At 38.7% G+C, this 18,775-nt stretch overlaps 1 protein-coding gene and 1 non-coding gene across 10 annotated transcripts in view; both read left to right on the top strand.

Moving 5' to 3' along the window:
* Nucleotides 1–18,775, top strand: part of CCDC30 (coiled-coil domain containing 30) — a 188,876-nt gene that overhangs the window by 86,801 nt on the left and 83,300 nt on the right. For 8 of the 9 annotated variants that reach the window (XM_037743178.1, XM_037743180.1, XM_037743183.1 and 5 more), the window contains one exon: nucleotides 11,845–12,024. In XM_037743178.1, the coding sequence (XP_037599106.1) occupies nucleotides 11,845–12,024 (180 nt within the window). Of the gene's footprint in view, nucleotides 1–2,080; nucleotides 2,331–11,844; nucleotides 12,025–18,775 lie in introns of all 9 variants that reach the window. The other variant, XM_017541776.2, reaches the window with a different exon arrangement.
* On the top strand, nucleotides 14,572–14,680 carry LOC119473177. The gene has a single exon (XR_005202381.1). It is a non-coding gene; the product is annotated as a U6 spliceosomal RNA (small nuclear RNA).

The following is an 18,775-nucleotide window of genomic DNA, read 5'->3' as shown; positions in this document are numbered from 1 at the left end:
GGGGTTTCACCATGTTGACCAGGATGGTCTCGATCTCTTGACCTCGTGATCCACCCGCCTCGGCCTCCCAAAGTGCTGGGATTACAGGCTTGAGCCACCGCGCCCGGCCCGAGTCTGAAGATTTTTATGGCACTTTTTTCTTTGAGACAGAATCTCCCTCTGTCACTCAGGCTGGAGTGCAGTGGTGTGTTCTTGGCTCACTGCAACCTCTGCCTCGTGGGCTCAAGCTATTCTCCCGCCTCAGCCTCCCAAGTAGCTGGGACTACTGGCATGTGCCACTACACCTGGCTAATTTTTGTATTTTTAGTAGAGACAGGGTTTCACCATGTTGGCCAGGCTGGTCACAAACTCCTGACCTCAGGTGATCCGCCTGCCTTGGGCTCCAAAAGTCTGGGGATTACAGGAGTGAGCCACCATGCCCAGGCATGGCTCTTGATCTGTATTGCCAAATTGCTTTCTTAAAGAATCTGAGTACCAACTATAATCTGTGAAGTGTGCTGTGCTAGGTTTCAAGGTACTCAAAACAAAATTTAAGACTGAAGGAATAAAAATAAAACCAGCATATTTGTGTTCATTCTCCTTGTCATCCACACACTCTGACCATTGAAGGTGCATTCCCTCCACTTGGTTTCCATGGCTTTTACCTCCTCTGCTTGTTCCTTACCAGTTTTTAGGCTTCTGTTTAGGATGATCCTCCTCCTGTTACTTCCCCCCTTCTCCCTGGTTCCTTTTATCCAACCCCAGTGTTTCTGGTCACATTTTTCTGTGTCTGTATCTTCACCACCAACATCACTGTAGTCAGTCCAGAGCCACATTACCCCATGTTGGTCTACCATCTGCTTGTCCATTTGACCCAGTCAGAAATTCAGGTGTCATGACGATTCCTTTTTCTCCCTTACCTGCCACGTCCAATAAATGACAGATTTTATCAATATTGTCTTTTAAATATCTCCAGAATCCATCACAGTTCTATTCACTGTTATTTATTACATGGATTATTACAACAGTCTCTCAAATGGTTTCCCTCCCACATGGCATCCAGATAATCTTCCTAAAGCACAGTCTCTCTTTTGCTGCTGGGATTTTATACATCTTATTTATTAAAGCATTTTGAAACATCTTTGTTCACATTCTCTTCCCTACCAGCACCCACGCTCCCCAAAATCCATACACACATACAAGTACAAACACTCCTTCCTCCTTTTACATTTGTCTAGCTTGTGCCTACTCATCCATCAGGCCTTGTATTACTTACTACTCATTCCTCACTTAATTGTAAGCTCATTTCTTATCCTCATTCATCACTAAATTGTAAGCTCCTTAGGGCAGAGATCGTGTCCTGTTGAAACCCTAGTGCCTACCAAAGTGGCTAGTGCTTATTAAAATCTTTATAACCTGTGTCTGCTCAATGCCATACAAAGTTGAAAAAGTATAAATCTCATTTAAAGTGGTGGTTTGGCTATAACTGAAAACCTATGATGGGTCATCTCCCTGAATGTTAAGTTAAAAATATGACTCATTTATGGGTTTTTGTTTTTGTTTTGAGATGGAGTCTCGCTCTGTTACCCGGGCTGGAATTCAGTGGCACGATCTTGGCTCACTACAACCTCCGTCTCCCAGGCTCAAGCGATTCTTGTGTCTCTGCCTCCTGAGTAGCTGGGACTATAGGCATGCACCACCATGCCTGGATAATTTTTTTATTTTTGGTAGAGATGGGGTTTCACCATGTTGGCCAGGCTGGTGTCCAGCTCCTGACCTCAGGTGATCCGCCCACCTCAGCCTCCCAAAGTGCTGGGATTACAGGCATAAGCCACCGTGCCCAGTTGATACAATTCTTTGTGTTTTCTCTATATGCCTCGGCCTCCCAAAGTGCTGGGATTACAGGTGTGAACCACCGCACCTGGCCTGCTTTTCTGTTTTTAAAGTTTATTTTTAAGAATAGAATGACTGCTGCACTATAGAATTTAGGTTGAAAATCTTGTTTGCAATACTGTCTTGACTTGTAGCTTTTTTCCTACTACTATAGATTCTACTGCTATAATAAGCATTTTGATAATTTTATTTTTATATTTGTACCAAGTCCCAAATTAGGAGAAAGAAAGCAGAAGGAAATTCCAGAGGAGTCAGTAAAGGAGGGCACTTTTCCAAAAGAGGGGCAGAAGGAGGAGGGCTCACAACAGAATGGAGATATGAAAGATGAAGAAAAAGAACAGCAGTTGACCATTAAGACCGAGGAGGTTGTGAGGCTTAGAGAAGAGCTGAGCCATATAAATCAGAGCCTCCTTCAGTCTCAGAGCTCTGGGGATAGTTCAGATGACAGTGGTGCCCAGGTAGGTGATATAAACACAGGCACTGACTGGGCTCATTTCCTCTGATTGGCTGTGGATATAAGCATCATTTAAAATACCATCATTCTTATACGTATATATTTTTAAATTTTTATGGGTACATAGTAGGTATATATATTTGCTTTGATACAGGTATGCAATGCATAAAAACCATATCATGGAGGATGGGGCATCCATCCCCTTAAGTATTTATCCTTTGTATTACAAACAATCTAGTTTCACTCTTTGAGTTATATATATTTGTGAGCAAGAAAATAGCAACTAAAATCTGAACTAAGTCTGTCAGTTGATGTACTTTGTTATAAAATGTTCTTAAATGCCATCTAAGCTCAGCAAGAAAATTGCTGATTGACTGTTGATGTCTGCCCTAGCCAGATGGGATTGGGATGGTAGGATGTGCCACATTTTCCATTTCTAGTATGTAGCTTAGTAGACAAAGTACTTTGTTTTAGTGAGGAAAAGATGACAGACATTTTATTATTTTAATTATGGCTTTTGTTATTTTACTAGGGATCTGTCTGTAGGAGAAATAAATGGAGTGACTACAGCCACTTCAGTTCTTATACCTGAATTTTGTAGATTCTCTCTTATACAATTAAGATTTCTTTACATATACCTTTCCAGAAATTATTTTAAGGTCCACAGAAGGGAGGCATTTGTATTCATAAGTAAACCTACTGCAGAAGTCTGATAATATACATTTGAAACATGATTCAAGTATACATTTAGAAAAAGAAGTGTAACAATAAAGGAAGTCAAAAATATATTTGAAAGAATTCAGATACAGAGTTTCAAAACTAGACAAGTCACAGTAAATGAGGAAAATATATACCTGTAAGGAGATTTAGATACACCTGTGAAAGGAAAAGGAGTCACTCAGTTTCTTTAAGGGGAGCATGACATCAAATATTTAAGAAGAGATTACTTTTACAGCTCTAGATAGACATTGCTCAGTGGACACTGGTCAGTGTGGGAAGCTTGAGCAGAAGCTGAACACTGTGGTCACAAAGATGATCAAATATTTTCTTAGCCAGCAGTCTTCACTCTATTGCCACTATAGGATTGAACTTGCCATTGGGACCAGTCTGTTGGAAAAAGCAGCAAAGGAGAAAGGACTTACAGAGTGCCTACATAAATTGGTTATGAGTAACATAACCAATTCCTCTAAGGAGGAAGGCCTCTCCATGCCTCATGTTCCAGCGCAGGGTGACCTAGGCTCTGTTACCATAAACATTGTGCTCAAGGATGTAAAGCCCCTTCGTAGCACTATAGTGTAGCCAGACTTGTAGGTTCCATGTAAGGCCCGTGTTCCATCAGCTACACATAGATAATAGGCTAAAGATAATCACATGTTCTTGTTTTGTGAAACTCCCAAATTGCTACTGTTATCAATCCTTAGGATGACATACCAGTTCTGGCTCACTGATTCACTTCTGGCTCATTAATTCACTCCACCATCACTCCACCCCCTACCCTATAGATCAAAGTGATTATAACCAATAAATAGTGTGGATGATCAGAGTTAGGGACCTTTACTGTCTCTTCCAAAGGAATAAAGTGATAGCCCCTTGGTCCCACTTTCTCTTTTAATCTGTCTTTTTCTCATTCCTTTGTCCCACTGAACTCGGGATACCCATGGGTGATGTAGGGCTGGTTCCCTACATTCTGGCACCCAACGTGTGGGGCTCGTGGATTCCTACACCAGTCTATGAAGTTCATTTGTACTTAATATTTATTTTATTAAAATAATATTTTAAAATATTAAAAGCTGATAAAATTAGGATAGTTAAGGCTAGTTCCAACTTGTTTTATTTTAATTCTTAAGGAAGCTGGAAAAGATGTTAGGCATCATCTGGTCTTATGTCTTTAATTTACAGATGAATAAATGAAGTTTTTGATATGTTAAATGGTCCTATAGGCTGTTGATTATGAATTAATTGGCATAATAGATCTGTTGCTTGAGAAAAGTAAAAGACCCCTGTGTACTTACCTTTCCCTTTTATATGGTTCCTAGTAACCTGATCGAGCATATATGCTCTGCAGTAACTTTCTACCAGGATTATATGGTGGGAAAAAAAGAGACTCTTGTTGGCTGCTTATCTAGCTGCTTCAACAGCTGACTGTGTTGAAAACTAATTTGCATTTCTACTCTGGCAGAGTAGCTGACCTGGAAAATGTAGGTGGGAAGAACTACTGTTCTGGTTTTTCCAGCCTTCCAAAGAAGCTAAAACTTTTGGGCCTTTGTCCCCTTGGTAAAAATGGGGTGCATCTCTTGTATATAGTATTTCTGTTTTGGTATGTTAAATGGTCCTATGGGCTGTTGATTATTAATTAATTGTTAAAAGCTGTTATATAATGGTTAAACAAGAAGGTAGAATGGTGATCAAGGCATTCCAGGTTGTTTGCAGATGGAAAATGAAGACAGTTAAAGTAAATTTAGGAAGCATCATCAACTGTAATGGGTAACATTACTGAGTGCTTATTAAGTGCCAGAAATTGTGCTAAGTGCTTACATGTGTTATCTTACTAACTCTTCACCCCATCCAGCAGTAATCATTATTATCCACATCTTAAGATAAGGAAATTGAAGTATAGAAAGATGAAGTAATCTTTCCAGGATCACCCATTAATAAGTAGTAGAGTCAGGATTGAAACACAGGTGTATCTAATTCCAAAGTGAGTGTTCTTCTACCATTAAGATATTCCATGAGAAGATCTACCCCAAGACACATAATCATCAGATGCTCCAAGGTCGAAATGAAGGAAAAACTGTTAAGGTCAGCCATAGAGAATGGCCAGGTCACCTACAAAGGGCAGCCCATCAGTCTAACAGTGGACCTTTCAGCAGAAACTCTATAAGCCAGAAGAGATTAAGTGGCAATATTCAACATTCTTAAATAATTTTTAACCCAGAATTTCATATCCAGCAAAACTAAACTTCATAAGCAAAGGAGAAATAAAATTCTTTCCAGACAAGCAAATGCTGGGGGATTTCATTACCACCAGGCCTGCCCTGCAAGAGCTCCTGAAAGAAGCACTAAATATGGAAAGGAAAAACCGATACCAGCCACTGCAAAAACATACCAAAATATAAAGACCAACGACACTACGAAGAACTGCATAAACTAGTGTGCAAAATAATCAAATAGCATCACGATGACAGGATCAACTTCGCACATAACAATACTAACCTTAAATGTAAATGGGCTAAATGTCCCAATTAAAAGACACAGATTGGCAAATTGGATAAAGAGTCAAGACCCATCGGTGTACTATGTTAGGAGACCCATCTTACATGCAAAGACACACAGAGAGAGTTCTGTAGACGTCTACTAGGTCCATTAGATCCAGAGCAGAGTTAAAGTCCTGAATATCCTTGTTAATTTTCTGTCTCATTGATCTGTGTAATACTGACAGTGCAGTGTTAAAGTCTCCCACTATTATGTGGGAGTCTAAGTCTCTTTGTAGGTCTCTAAGAACTTGTGTTATGAATCTGGATGCTCCTGTATTGGGTGCCTATATATTTAGAATTGTTAGCTCTTCTTGTTGAATTGTTCTCTTTACCATTATGTAATGCCCTTCTTTGTCTTTTTTGATCTACATTGATAAATTTCCCTCTTTGTGCACCACCATGCCTGGCTAATTTTTTGTATTTTTAGTAGAGATGGGGTATCACCATGCTGTCCAGGCTGGTCTCAAACTCCTGTCCTCATGATCTGCCCACCTCGTCCTCCTAAAGTGCTGGAATTACAGGCGTGAGCCACCGTGCCCAGTTGGGGACTGGTTTTTTGAAAAAATTAACAAAACAGTTAGACCAATAGCTGGACTAATAAAAAGAAAGGCAAGAAGAATCAAATAGACACAATAAAAATCATAAGGGGATATCACCGCTGACCCCACAGAAATACAAACTACCGTCAGAGAATACTATAAACATCTTTATGGAAATAAACTAGAAAATCTAGAAGAAATGGATAAATTCCTGGACTCATACAGCCTGCCAAGACTTAACCAGGAAGAAGTTGAATCCCTGAATAGACTAATAACAAGCTCTGAAATTGAGGCAGTAACTAATAGCCTACCAACTAAAAAAAGCCTAGGACCAGAAGGATTCACAGCTGAATTCTACCAGAAATACAAAGAGGAGCTAGTACCATTCCTTCTGAAACTATTCCAAACAATTGAAAAGGAGGGACTCCTCCCTAACTCGTTTTATGAAGCCAGCATCATCCTGATACTAAAACTGGGAAGAGACACAATAAAAAAAGAGAACTTCAGGTCAATATCCCTGATGAACATCGATGCTAAAATCCTCAATAAAATACTGGCAAACTGAATCCAGCAGCACATCAAAAAACTTATCTACCACAATCAAGTCAGCTTCATCCCTGGGATGCAAGGCTGATTCAACATACACAAATCAATAAACATAATCCATCACATAAACAGAATCAAAGACAAAAACCACATGATTCTCTCAATAGATGCAGAAAAGGCCTTTGATAAAATTCAGCATCCCTTCATGTTAAAAACTCTCAATAACCTAGGTACTAATGGGACATATCTCAAAATAATAACAGCTATTTATGACAAACCCACAGCCAATATCATATTGAATGAGCAAAAGCTGGAAGCATTCCCTTTGAAAACTCATACAAGACAAGGATGCCCTCTCTCGCCACTCTTATTCAGTGTAGTATTGGAAGTTCTGGCAATCAGGCAAGTTGTCTCTGCAGATGACATGATTTTATATTTAGAAAACCCCATCATCTCAGCCCAAAAACTTAACTGATAAGTGACTTCAGCAAAGTCTCAAGATACAAAATCAATGTGCAAAAATCACAATCATTCCTTTACACCAACAATAGGCAAGCAGAGAGTCAAATCATGAATGAACTCCCATTCACAATCACTACAAAGAGAATACCCAGGAATATGGCTAACAAGGGATGTGAAAGGAGAACTACAAGCCACTGCTCGAGGAAATAAGAAAGAACACAAACAAATGGAAAAACATTCCATCCTCATGGATAGGAATAATCAGTATTATGAAAATGTCCATATTGCCCAACGTAATTTATAGATTCAGTGGTATTCCCATCAAACTACCATTGACATTCTTCACAGAATTAGAAAAAAAAAACTATTTAAAATTTCATATGGAACCAAAGCCATATAGCCAAGCCATTCCTAAGCAAAAAGAACAAAGCTGGAGGCATCATGCTACCTGAATTCAAACTATACTGCAAGGCCACAGTAACCAAAACAGCATGGTACTGGTGTCAAAACAAACATATAGACTGGTAGAGCAGAACGGAGACCTTAGAAATAACACGACACATCTACAACCATCTGATCTTCGACAAACCCGACAAAAAGAAGCAATGGGGAAAGGATCTCCTATTCAGTAAATGGTGCTGGAAAACTGGCTAGCCATATGCAGAAAACTGAAACTGGACCCCTTCCCTATACCTTAAACAAAAATTAACTCAAGATGGATTAAAGCCTTAAATGTAAAACTCAAAACCATAATAACCCTAGAAGAAAAGCTAGGCAGTACCATTCAGGACATAGGCATGGACAAAGACTTTATGACAAAAATGCTGAAAGCAATTGCAACAAAAGCCAAAATTGACAAATGAGATCTAATTAAACTAAACAGCTTCTGCACTGCAAAAGAAACTATCACCAGCATGAACAGGCAACCTGCAGAATGGGAGAAAATTTTTGCAATCTACCCACCTGACAAAGGTCTAATATCCAGAATTTACAAGGAACTTAAACATATTTACAAGAAAAAAAAACCCCATCAAAAAGTGGGCAAAGGATATGAACAGACGCTTCTCAAAAGAAGACATTTACTTGGCCAACAAACATATGAAAAAAGCTCAACATCACTGACCATCTGAGAAATGCAAATCAAAACCACAATGAGATACCATTTCACACTAGTCAGAATGGCAATTATTAAAAAGTTAGGAAACAATAGATGCTGGTGAGGCTGTGGAGAAATAGGAATGCTTTTATACTGTTGGTGGGAATGTAAATTAGTTCAACCACTGCGGAAGACAGCATGGTGATTCCTCAAGGATCTAGAACCAGAAATACAATTTGACCCAGTAATCCCATAGAAATAATACCCAAAGAAATATAAATCCTTCTACTGTAAAGACACATGCACATGTTTATTGCAGCACTATTTACAATATGTTTATTGCAGCACTATTTACAATAGCCAAGACATGGAACCAACCCAAATGTCCATCAATTACAGACTGGATAAAGAAAATGTGGTATATATACACCATGGAATGCTATGCAGCCATAAGAAGGAATGAGATCATGTCCTTTGCAGGGACATGGATAAAGCTGGAAGACATCATCCTCAGCAAACTAACACAACAACAGAAAACCAAACACTGCATGTTATCTCACTCATAAGTGGGAGTTGAACATTGAGAACACATGGATACAGAGAGGGGAATAACACACACTAGGGCCTGTGGAGCGTGGGAGGTGAGGGGAGGGAACTTGGAGGATGGGTCAACAGGGAAAGCAAACCACCATGGCACACATATACCTATGTAACAAACCTGCACATTCTGCACATGTATACTGGTTTTTTTAGAAGAAATTTTTTTAAAGTGAGGCTTCTTCATAATTATATTATACTCCATTGAAGATTTTTTTCTAGGGATCTTAGAGTCTTGCAGCTCTAAGAAAAGCAGATTGTATTTAGATTGTCTTTTTAGCTAAACCAAAATGGGAATTGAAGAGCCAACAGGACTTGAGGGCCTCTGTGTTACTTTAGGGATATAAGCAAGCTAAAACTAAAACAATGACATGGCTTTTTAGAAAGTTGTAGACAGGAAGCATACTGGACCAGGACTAAGGAAACGCTAAGAATATCTTATCTATTGAATTGTATAAAATTGAATTGTTTATCTATTCAGCGTACCTACTTGTGCCTACCTTTTGTAGAATGTCCAAATGACGGTTCTCTTATTTCACTGGAGAAGCCTGATAGGAAAGTGTATTGCTGATGTTTGATACATGTGCTTTATTTTTTATAGCTTTATTCAAGACTTTTTTTTTTCTTCTTTTTTTTTGGAGACAGTGTCTCTCTCTATCACTCAGGCTGGAATGCAATGGTGTGATCTTGGCTCACTGCAACCTCCACCTCCCAGGTTCAAGCGATTCTCATGTCTCAGCCTCCCAAGTAGCTAGGACTACAGGTGCATGCCACCACACCTGGCTAATTTTTGTACTATTAGTAGAGATGGGATTTCACCATGTTGGCCATGCTGGTCTCAAATTCCTGACCTCAGGTCATCCACCCACCTAAGCCTCCCAAAGTGCTGGGATTACAGGCGTGGACTACCATGCCCAGTCTATTCAGGATTATTGACAAACATTGTATATATGTGGTGTACAACCTGATGTTTTGATATATATATACATGGTGAGATGATTAAATCACGCTAATTTACATATCTATCTCACATACTTTTTGTGAGAACATTTAAGATCTACTCTTTTAGCAATTTTCAAGTATACAACACATTATTATTAAGTATAGTCACCATGCTATGCAATACATCTCCAGAATTTATCCTGCCTATCAGAAGCTTTGCACCCTTTGACCAACATCTTCCCATTCCATGCCTCCCCTCCCCAGTCTCTGGCAGCCACCATTCTATTTGCTGCTTCTATGAGTTCAACTTAATAAGTTCAACTTTTTTAGAGTCCACATATAAGTGAGATCATGCAGTATTTGTCTTTCTGTGCCTGACTTATTTCACTTAGCATAATGCCCTTCAAGTTTATTCATGTTGTGACAAATAAAAGGATTTCTCTCTTTTCCTTTCTCTCTCTCTCTCTTTTTTTTTTTGAGACAGAGTTTCGCTCTGTCGCCCAGGCTGGAGTGTAGTGGTGCAGTCTTGGCTCACTGCAACCTCCCACTCCTGGGTTCTTGCAATTCTGTCCCTCAGCCTTCCAAGTAGCTGAGACTACAGGTACACACTGCCATGCCCAGCTAATTTTTTGTATTTTAGTAAAGATGGGGTTTCACCATATTGCCCAGGCTGGTCTCGAACTCCTGAGCTCAGGCAAACCACCCGCCTCGGCCTCCCAAAGTGTTGGGATTACAGGCATGAGCCACTGTAGGATTTCTCTCTTTTTAAAGGCTGAACAGTATTGCATTGTGTGTGTGTGTGTGTGTGTGTGTGTGTGTGTGTGTGTGTATACCGTATTTTCTTTTCCATTCATCCATTGATTGACACTTATGGAAAATATTTCACACTTTTCTTGACAACGATTTTTTGGATGTGATTCGAAAAGCAAAATAGATAAATGGGGTTGCGTCAAGTTAAAAACCTTCTGTACAGCAAAGGAAACAATCAACAGAGTAAAGAGACAACCTACAGAATGGGCAAAAATATTTGTAGATCATACATCTGATAAGCGGGTAATATCCAAAATATATAAGGAACTCAAACAACTCAATAGCAAGAAAACAAATAGTCCAATTAAAAAATATGCAAAGGATGCAAATAGACCTTTCTCAAAAGAAGACATGCAAAACGCCAACAGGTATGTGAAAAAATGTTCAACGTCGTGAATTATTAGGGAAACACAAACTAAAACCACAATGAGATATCACTTCACACCTATTAGAATGGCTTTTATCAAAAAGACAAAAGATAAGTATTGGCAAGGATGTGGAGAAAACAGAACACTTCAACACTGTGGGTATGAATGTAAATTAGTACAGCCAATATGGAAAACAGTATGGAGGTTCCTCAAAAAATTAAAAATAGAGCTACTCATATGATCCAGCAATTTCACTTCCAGGTATATATCCAAGGTATTTGAAACCAGTATGTCAAAGAGATATCTGCAGAAGTTTTGTGTGTGTGTGTGTGTGTGTGTGTGTGTGTGTGTGTGTGTGTACAAAATGCAATACTATTCAGCCTTAAAAGGGTGTGTTTTATGGGAGTGTGTTTATGGGAGAAGAATCATAGAGTAATAAAAGGAAACTGATGAGGAAGGCTAGAAACTTAGTAAGTCTCTTACTAAGTTTCCTCTTTCTTTTTTTTCCAACAGACACCACACACAAGCACACACTCTCTCTTTCTCTCTCTCTCACTACTTCTTAACATATAGACTCTTTGAACTTCCCATTTTAAATGTGTTTTACTCTAAAATTGTCTGTGCGTCTATCATTGATGTGAAAAATAAAGTTAGTTTTCTGTGTGTAAGTAGTTTTGTTAACATAATTTTCTTGTTATTTTCACTCTAATATAACAGGTATTATATGAACATGTACCAACTATCCATAAATATAAAAGAGTAGTTTGTTGTAGATAAGCTAACTCCAAAAACATTTACATGTGAGTAATCACATTCTACAAATCTGGTTTTGACAGCTTGAACGCATGTCTTACCAGTATTCCTTCTAATTGTCCATGTTTCTCTTTCAAAATGTTTGCTTTAGCATCCATCATCTGGAGAAAAACTAAAATACAACCAGCAAGAGGAAGTACAGCAACTTCGCCAGAATTTGCACCGGCTCCAGGTTCTATGCAACTCAGCTGAAAATGAGCTTCGATATGAACGAGGGAAGAACTTGGACTTAAAGCAACATAATAGCTTACTTCAGGAAGAAAACATCAAGGTAACTCTTGTGGGCACATCCTTTATGGAAGGGTTTCATTTGGCCCTGGGAAGAAACGAATCTAAATTCCTCTACTTGATAATTCATGATAGGATCTATAAATGTGGACAATATGAGCTGTCTAATAACTTCCTCCTTTAACTTTTCCCTGCTAAGTAAGGATGTGTATGTTATCAACCTGTAAATAGAAAAAGGCATTAAATTACATAATCTTCTGACAACATCATCTAAAATTTTTAGTACTTACCAAACTTCAGTGACCTGAGCCTAAACCTGAGCTGTCCTGCCCTGTGTATCATTAGACTTATTTATCCCTATTAGATGTATCCATTATTATTGGTTCAGGCAAATCTCAACTGCATCAAGGTACAATTCATGGAAGAGCAAAGTTGTTCTTCCTAATACAACAGCATGAAATAGTTAAGGCAACATCTCCCAAATGTTTGTTTTAAAATAATATATGTAGAACTGCCATACACAGATTCATCTAAAGTTTATGAACCACATAAATGTTTAAAATTAACCTCCATGTTAAATAGTACTTACTTTTAATTATGGCTTAGTTCTGTAAATATATATTAAGGTCTTAGTTTCTGTAAGCCTCTATTGAAGGTTCTGAAATTCAATAATCAATAAATATTCATGTGCAATTTTGTAGACACTGAAAGTTTAATGTAGGCAAAATAGACATAATCCTTATCCCCATGCTGCAGGGGTAAGCAAACTTTGGCCTGTAGGTCAAATTCGGTCTGCCTTCTGTTTTATAAATAAAATTTTATTGGCAGCCAGATCTGTCTGTTTACATATTATGGCTGCTTTTGTGCTACAGTAGGAGATTTGATAGTTGTGATTAAACCATATGACCCACAAAGTCTAAAATATTTATTACCTGGCCCTTTATGAGAAAAGTTTGCCCACTCCTGGCCTAGCGGGTTAAAATGCTCTTATTTGAAAAGTGACATAAACATGGATAAGAAAAGTCCCTAGTTTTCAAGAGCTCACAGTCTAGCAGGAGGGATATAGAGGAAAACAAATATTCGTTTATCCCAAACTTCAAGGAAGCCCTTCTCGGGAGTTCTAGTATTTCAGGATTATTCAAATAAAACTCTTCCCTATCCTCACCCTTCATGAGTTTTTGAAGACTGATCATATTCCTTCAAGTCTTTGTAGTTTTAAATTAAATTCTAAATCTTTATCACATGTTCTCATAAGACAGCCTTTCACTTTCTCTTCAAGGACATTTCTTAGATCATTTTAACTTGCTGACTCTGAACATATTCTAACAATACTACATATTTCTTAAGGAACAATGGCCAGAACTATACAGGTTATAATGCCTTACATATGATTGGTACCCTATAAATATTTATTGGATTAATGAACAGTCTTTCAAGGTTGGATAAATGATAGCTTGGTAACAAGAGAAGATTTTTATTTTTCACAGTTTGTAAAGAGCATGCAATAATTTTTTTTTAAAGAGAAGGTTTTTTTGTCTATTTTAAATCTCCATGGTGAGATAAATTATTGGCCATTTAGGAGTGAGACATCAGCCTCTTGGTTAGCTCCTTAGGCCAGGCACCTAAGAAAGTTATATACAATAAGTATCCTTTACTGAGAGTTTGTCCACTTTATCTCTTTTTGTTTGTTTGTTTCTGAGACAGAGTCTCACTATGATGCCCAAGCTGGAGTGCAGTGGTGTGATCTCTGCTCACTACAACCTCTGCCTCCCAAGTTCAAGAGATTCTCCTGACTCAGCCTCCTGAGTCGCTGGGATTACAGGTGCACACCACCACAGCCAGCTAATATTTGTATTTTTATATTTTTAGTAGAGGCAGAATTTCACTATGTTGGCCAGGCTGGTCTTGAGCTCCTGACCTCAGGTGATCCTCCTGGGTTAATACCCCAAAATGCTGGGATTACAGGTGTAAGCCACCCGGCCCAGCCTGTCCACTTTATCTCTTATGAACATCCTCACAACCCTATAGGTCAGCACTTTTTGGATGACGAAACTGTTTAAGATTGCAAAGCTAGCAAATTGTAGAGTCAGAATTTAAACTTAAGTCTTTTTCTCTCTTTCCTGTGTAGACATCTTTCCATATTATACCTCTCCTGAATTTGGGTCATTTTGGAACCTCAGCTTTACAAACTTAGTGCTCACTTTTAAAAATCCACTCAAAGCTGGGCACAGCGGCTGACACCTGTGATCCTAGCACTTTGGGGGGCCAAGGTGAGCAGATCACTTGAGCTCAGGAGTTCAAGACCAGCCTGGCCAACATGGTGAAACCCCATTTCTACTAAAAATACAAAACAAAAAGTTATCAGGATGTGGCGGCACACACCTGTAGTCCCAGCTACTCGGGAGGCTGAAGCACGAGAATCGCTTGAACCCGGGAGGCAGAGGTTGCAATGAGCTGTGATCGGGCCATTGCAATATAGCTGGGGTGACAGAGTGAGACTCTGTCTCAAAAAAATAAATCCATTCAAATTATCAAACTTGAGTCTCTAATGTTAGGCATGCTTATGAGACTGATTAAGAAACCAAAATACATGCTCGCTTCAGCAGTACATATACTAAAACTGGAACAATGCAGAGAGAAGATTGGCATGGCCCCTGCCCAAGGATGACACACAAACTCATGAAGTGTTCCATGTTTTTTAAACGAAAGCGCTTCTGCACAGCAGAAGAAACTATCATCAGAGTGAACAGGCAACCTACAGAATGGCAGATAATTTTTTGTAATCTATCTATTTGACAAAGGGCTAATATCCAGAATCTACAAGAACTTAAATAAATTTACAAGAGAAAAGCAAACAACCCCATCAAAAAGTGGGCAAAGGATATGAACAGACACTTCTCAAAAGAAGAAATTTATGCAGCCAGCAAACATATGAAAAAAAGCTCATCATCACTGGTCATTAGAGAAATGCAAATCAAAACCACAACGAGATACCATCTCACGCCAGTTAGAATGACAATCATTAAAAAATCAGGATATGGCTGGGCACAGTGGCTCACACCTGTAATCCCAGCCCTTTGGGAGGCTGAGGTAGGCAGATCACCTGAGGTCGGGAGTTCGAGACCAGCCTGACCAATATGGAGAAACACTGTCTCTACTAAAAATACAAAAAATTAGCTGAGCGTGGTGGTGCATGCGTGTAATCCCAGCTACTTGGGAGGCTGAGGCAGGAGAATCACTTGAACCTGGGAGGCAGAGGTTGCAGTTAGCCGAGATTGCACCATTGCACTCCAGCCTGGGCAACAAGAGTGAAACTCCAGCCTGGGCAAAAAGAATGAAACTGTGTCTCAAAAAAAAAAAAAAAAGTCAGGAAACAAACAGATCAAACAGATGCTGGCAAGGATGTGGAGAAATAGGAACACTTTTACACTGTTGGTGGGAGTGTAAATTAGTTCAACCATTGTGCAAGACAGTGTGGCGATTCCTCAAGGATCCAGAACCAGAAACACCATTCGACCCAGCAATCCCATTACTGGATATATACCCAAAGGATTATAAATCATTTTACTATAAAGACACGTGTGCATGTGTGTTTATTGCAGCGCTATTCACAATAGCAAAGATTTGGAACGAACTCAAATGCTTATTAATGATAGACTGGATAAAGAAAATATGGCACATATACACCATGGAATACTATACAGCCATAAAAAGGATGAGTTCCTGTCTTTTGCAGGGACATGGATGAAGCTGGAAACCATTATTCTCAGCAAACTAGTACAAGAAAAGAAAACCAAACACTGTGTGTTCTCACTTGTAAGTGGAAGTTAAACACATGGATACAAGGAGGGGAACATCACACACTGGGGCCTGTCGGGGGGTGGGGGACAAAGGGAGAAATACCTAATATCGATAAAGGGTTGATGGGTGCAGCAAACCAACATGGCACATATATGCCTATATAACGAACCTGCATGTTCTGCACATTTATCCCAGAACTTAAAGTATAATTTTAAAATAAGAAAAATAAATAAAAATATTGGCTGGGTACAGTGGTTCAAGCCTACAATCGTAGTGCTTTGGGAGGCCAAGGCAGGAGGATTGCTTGAGCCCAGGGGTTTGAAGCTGCAGTGAGCTATGATCACACCACTGCTGCACTCCAGCCTGGGTAACAGAGTGAAACCCAGTCTCAAAAAAAAAAAAAAAAAAAATTAAAATTAAATAAATAAATATTACTTTTTCTTTTCTTTTTTTGAGATGGAGTCTTGCTCTGTCACCAGGCTGGAGTGCAGTGGCACGATCTTGGCTCACTACAACCTCTGCCTCCCAGGTTCAAGTGATTCCCCTGCCTCAGCCTCCCAAATAACTGGGCCAAGTAACTGGGACTACAGGCACGTGCCACCATGCCCAGCTAGTTTTTTGTATTTTAGTAGAGACAGGGTTTCACCTTGTTGGCCAGGATGGTGTCGATCTCCCAACCTGGTGATCCTGCCCGCATCAGCCTCCCAAAGTGCTGGGATTACAGGCATGAGCCACTGTGCCCAGCCTATTTTTTCTTTTTAAAAAAGAAACCGAAATGCTAATTTATTGCTTTTAAACCATTTCATTGTGAAATATAACACTTAGAAAGTAAATAAAACTACAGTTTACCTAGTTGTCATAAAGTAAATAGACATCTAAACACTACTCAGGACAAGAGTAGTGGCTACTGTAGTAGTGGCTCCTGCATACCTTGTTCCCGTCATAATCCCATCACCTTCCACCCCAGTAGTAACCACTAATTTTGGTAATAATTTTCTTGCTTTACTTTATAGTTTTATCAACTATTTATGAATCCTACACAATATAGTTTTCCCTATTTTTCATATTTCAAAAATATAATCAGTATGTATACCTTGTGTCTGCCTTATGATAACTCTGTCTGCAAGATTCATCCATGTTGTGGTGTATAGCCATTGCTCATTCATTTTCTTTGCAGTGTAATATTCTACCATAAGAAAATACCATACTTTATTTATTTTTTGTATGGCTTATGGACATTTTATATGTTTCCAGCTTGGGAATGTTAAAAAGAATGTTGTAGGCTTGCAGAGCTTCAGGCAGGTTGCTGCTCTGCCACCACCTGTACCAGGACGCTGTTCTAGATCCTCTGCTTGGTGCTCCTCTGTCCCAACTTGAAACTGAAGAAGCTGCCTTGGGTGCACAGGTCATTGGCCGTAACAGTGTTTGCCCCAGCGTTGTCTTATTTAATCATTACCAGTATCACCAAAACCCTAAGTGCTGACTCTTTGATCACAGGCCCCAAAGCCTTTACCTTTCTTGGCCTGTGGAGTAAATAGGCAGCATATTATGAAAGGACTTGTACCTTCCTATTTACAATGAGAAGTTTAGGCTTCTTAATCTTAAACAAATTCAGTGCACCAAATATTCCAAAACACTTGGTTTCTTCTTTTTCTTTGATTTGTTTCTTACCTATTCATTGTCTGTGTCTTACTGAGTTTTTTTATGGTAAGATTGTTCTTGAAAAATGAAACTTCTAGGCTTTCTAAAAGGTTAGAGCGCCTTTTGAGAAGAAATCAACAGCTAATAGATTTCTTCTTATCATTAAAGTTTCAAAAGCTGTACCAACCCTCAAAAATAAAATTAAAAAAAAAAAAGAGAGAGAGAGAAGGTGAACTGGTTTAGAATGACAAGGTAGGAAAGGGGTTTTCACTGGAAAAATAGGAAATGTATTAAAACTTGATTGAGAATTTCTTTTTGGTAATATCAATGAGATAAGCTTATTACATTTTTTTCCTGTTGAACTACATTGATCCACCAATGATATTAAGGCATTTTGCCCTAAGGTTTAATTTCTTTACTTCTACATACATTCTTTACTTCTTCATATATTCATTTCATCTGTTTAACAAAGCGTATGACCATTTTTATGTGTCCACTAACATTTTCGGAAATGGCATTTCTGGTCTTCAAAAATTAATGCAAAATGAGGAAAGGAAGTTTCATAAGCTAAGCTCTCTACACAATTGAGCAGCTTTTACTGAAAGAGTTTTGCCTTTGAACAGAGGGTATAATAGCACATTATTTCAGATATGTTCAGTTAATGAATATCAGATTCTTTCCTCTGTCGCAATATAGAGGAAGAGAACTGAGCAATGTTTCTACTTTTCAAAGACTGCTGCAATGAACATTCATGCATGTGTATCCTGATGTCCATAAGTACATATTCCTTTAGGAAGAAATTGGGAGGGGAATTATTTTATCACAGCATATGTATTATTTCAGCTCTTTCTAAAGTCTTCCACCAGCAGTGTTTGAAGGTTCCCATTGCCCTACATCCCCACCAACTCTTGGAACTGTCAAACTTTAAAATTTTTGCAAGCCTAGTATACATGTACAGCAGTAGTTCCTTGTGGTTTTAGTGTGCATTTGCCTGTTTGTAAACAAGGTTGAGCAGCTTTTTATACATTTATTTGGCATTTGAGTTTCTATTTTGTGAAGTGCTTGTTCAAGATTTTGTTCATATTTAATTTGGGTTTCTGTAATTTTAATTTTTCATTAATTTATAGAGTTTTTTTTAAATACATGAATCCTTTATCAGGTATGTAGTACAAACATTGATTCTGTGGCTTGCACTTTCATTCTCCTTAAATTTCTTTTGATGAATCAATTCTCCTTACTTCAGTCTCCCAAGTAGCTGGGATAGCTGGCGCCCGCCACCAAGCCCAGCTAAATTTTTTTGTATTTTTAGTAGAGATGGCGTTTCACTATGTTGGCCAGGCTGGTCTCAAACT

The sequence above is a fragment of the Cebus imitator genome, unplaced genomic scaffold, assembly GCF_001604975.1.
Source record: "Cebus imitator isolate Cc_AM_T3 unplaced genomic scaffold, Cebus_imitator-1.0 Scaffold136, whole genome shotgun sequence".
Classification (NCBI taxonomy): Eukaryota; Metazoa; Chordata; class Mammalia; order Primates; family Cebidae; genus Cebus; species Cebus imitator.
Note: the sequence above shows the minus strand (reverse complement) of the source record. Positions and strands in the feature narration are given on the sequence as shown.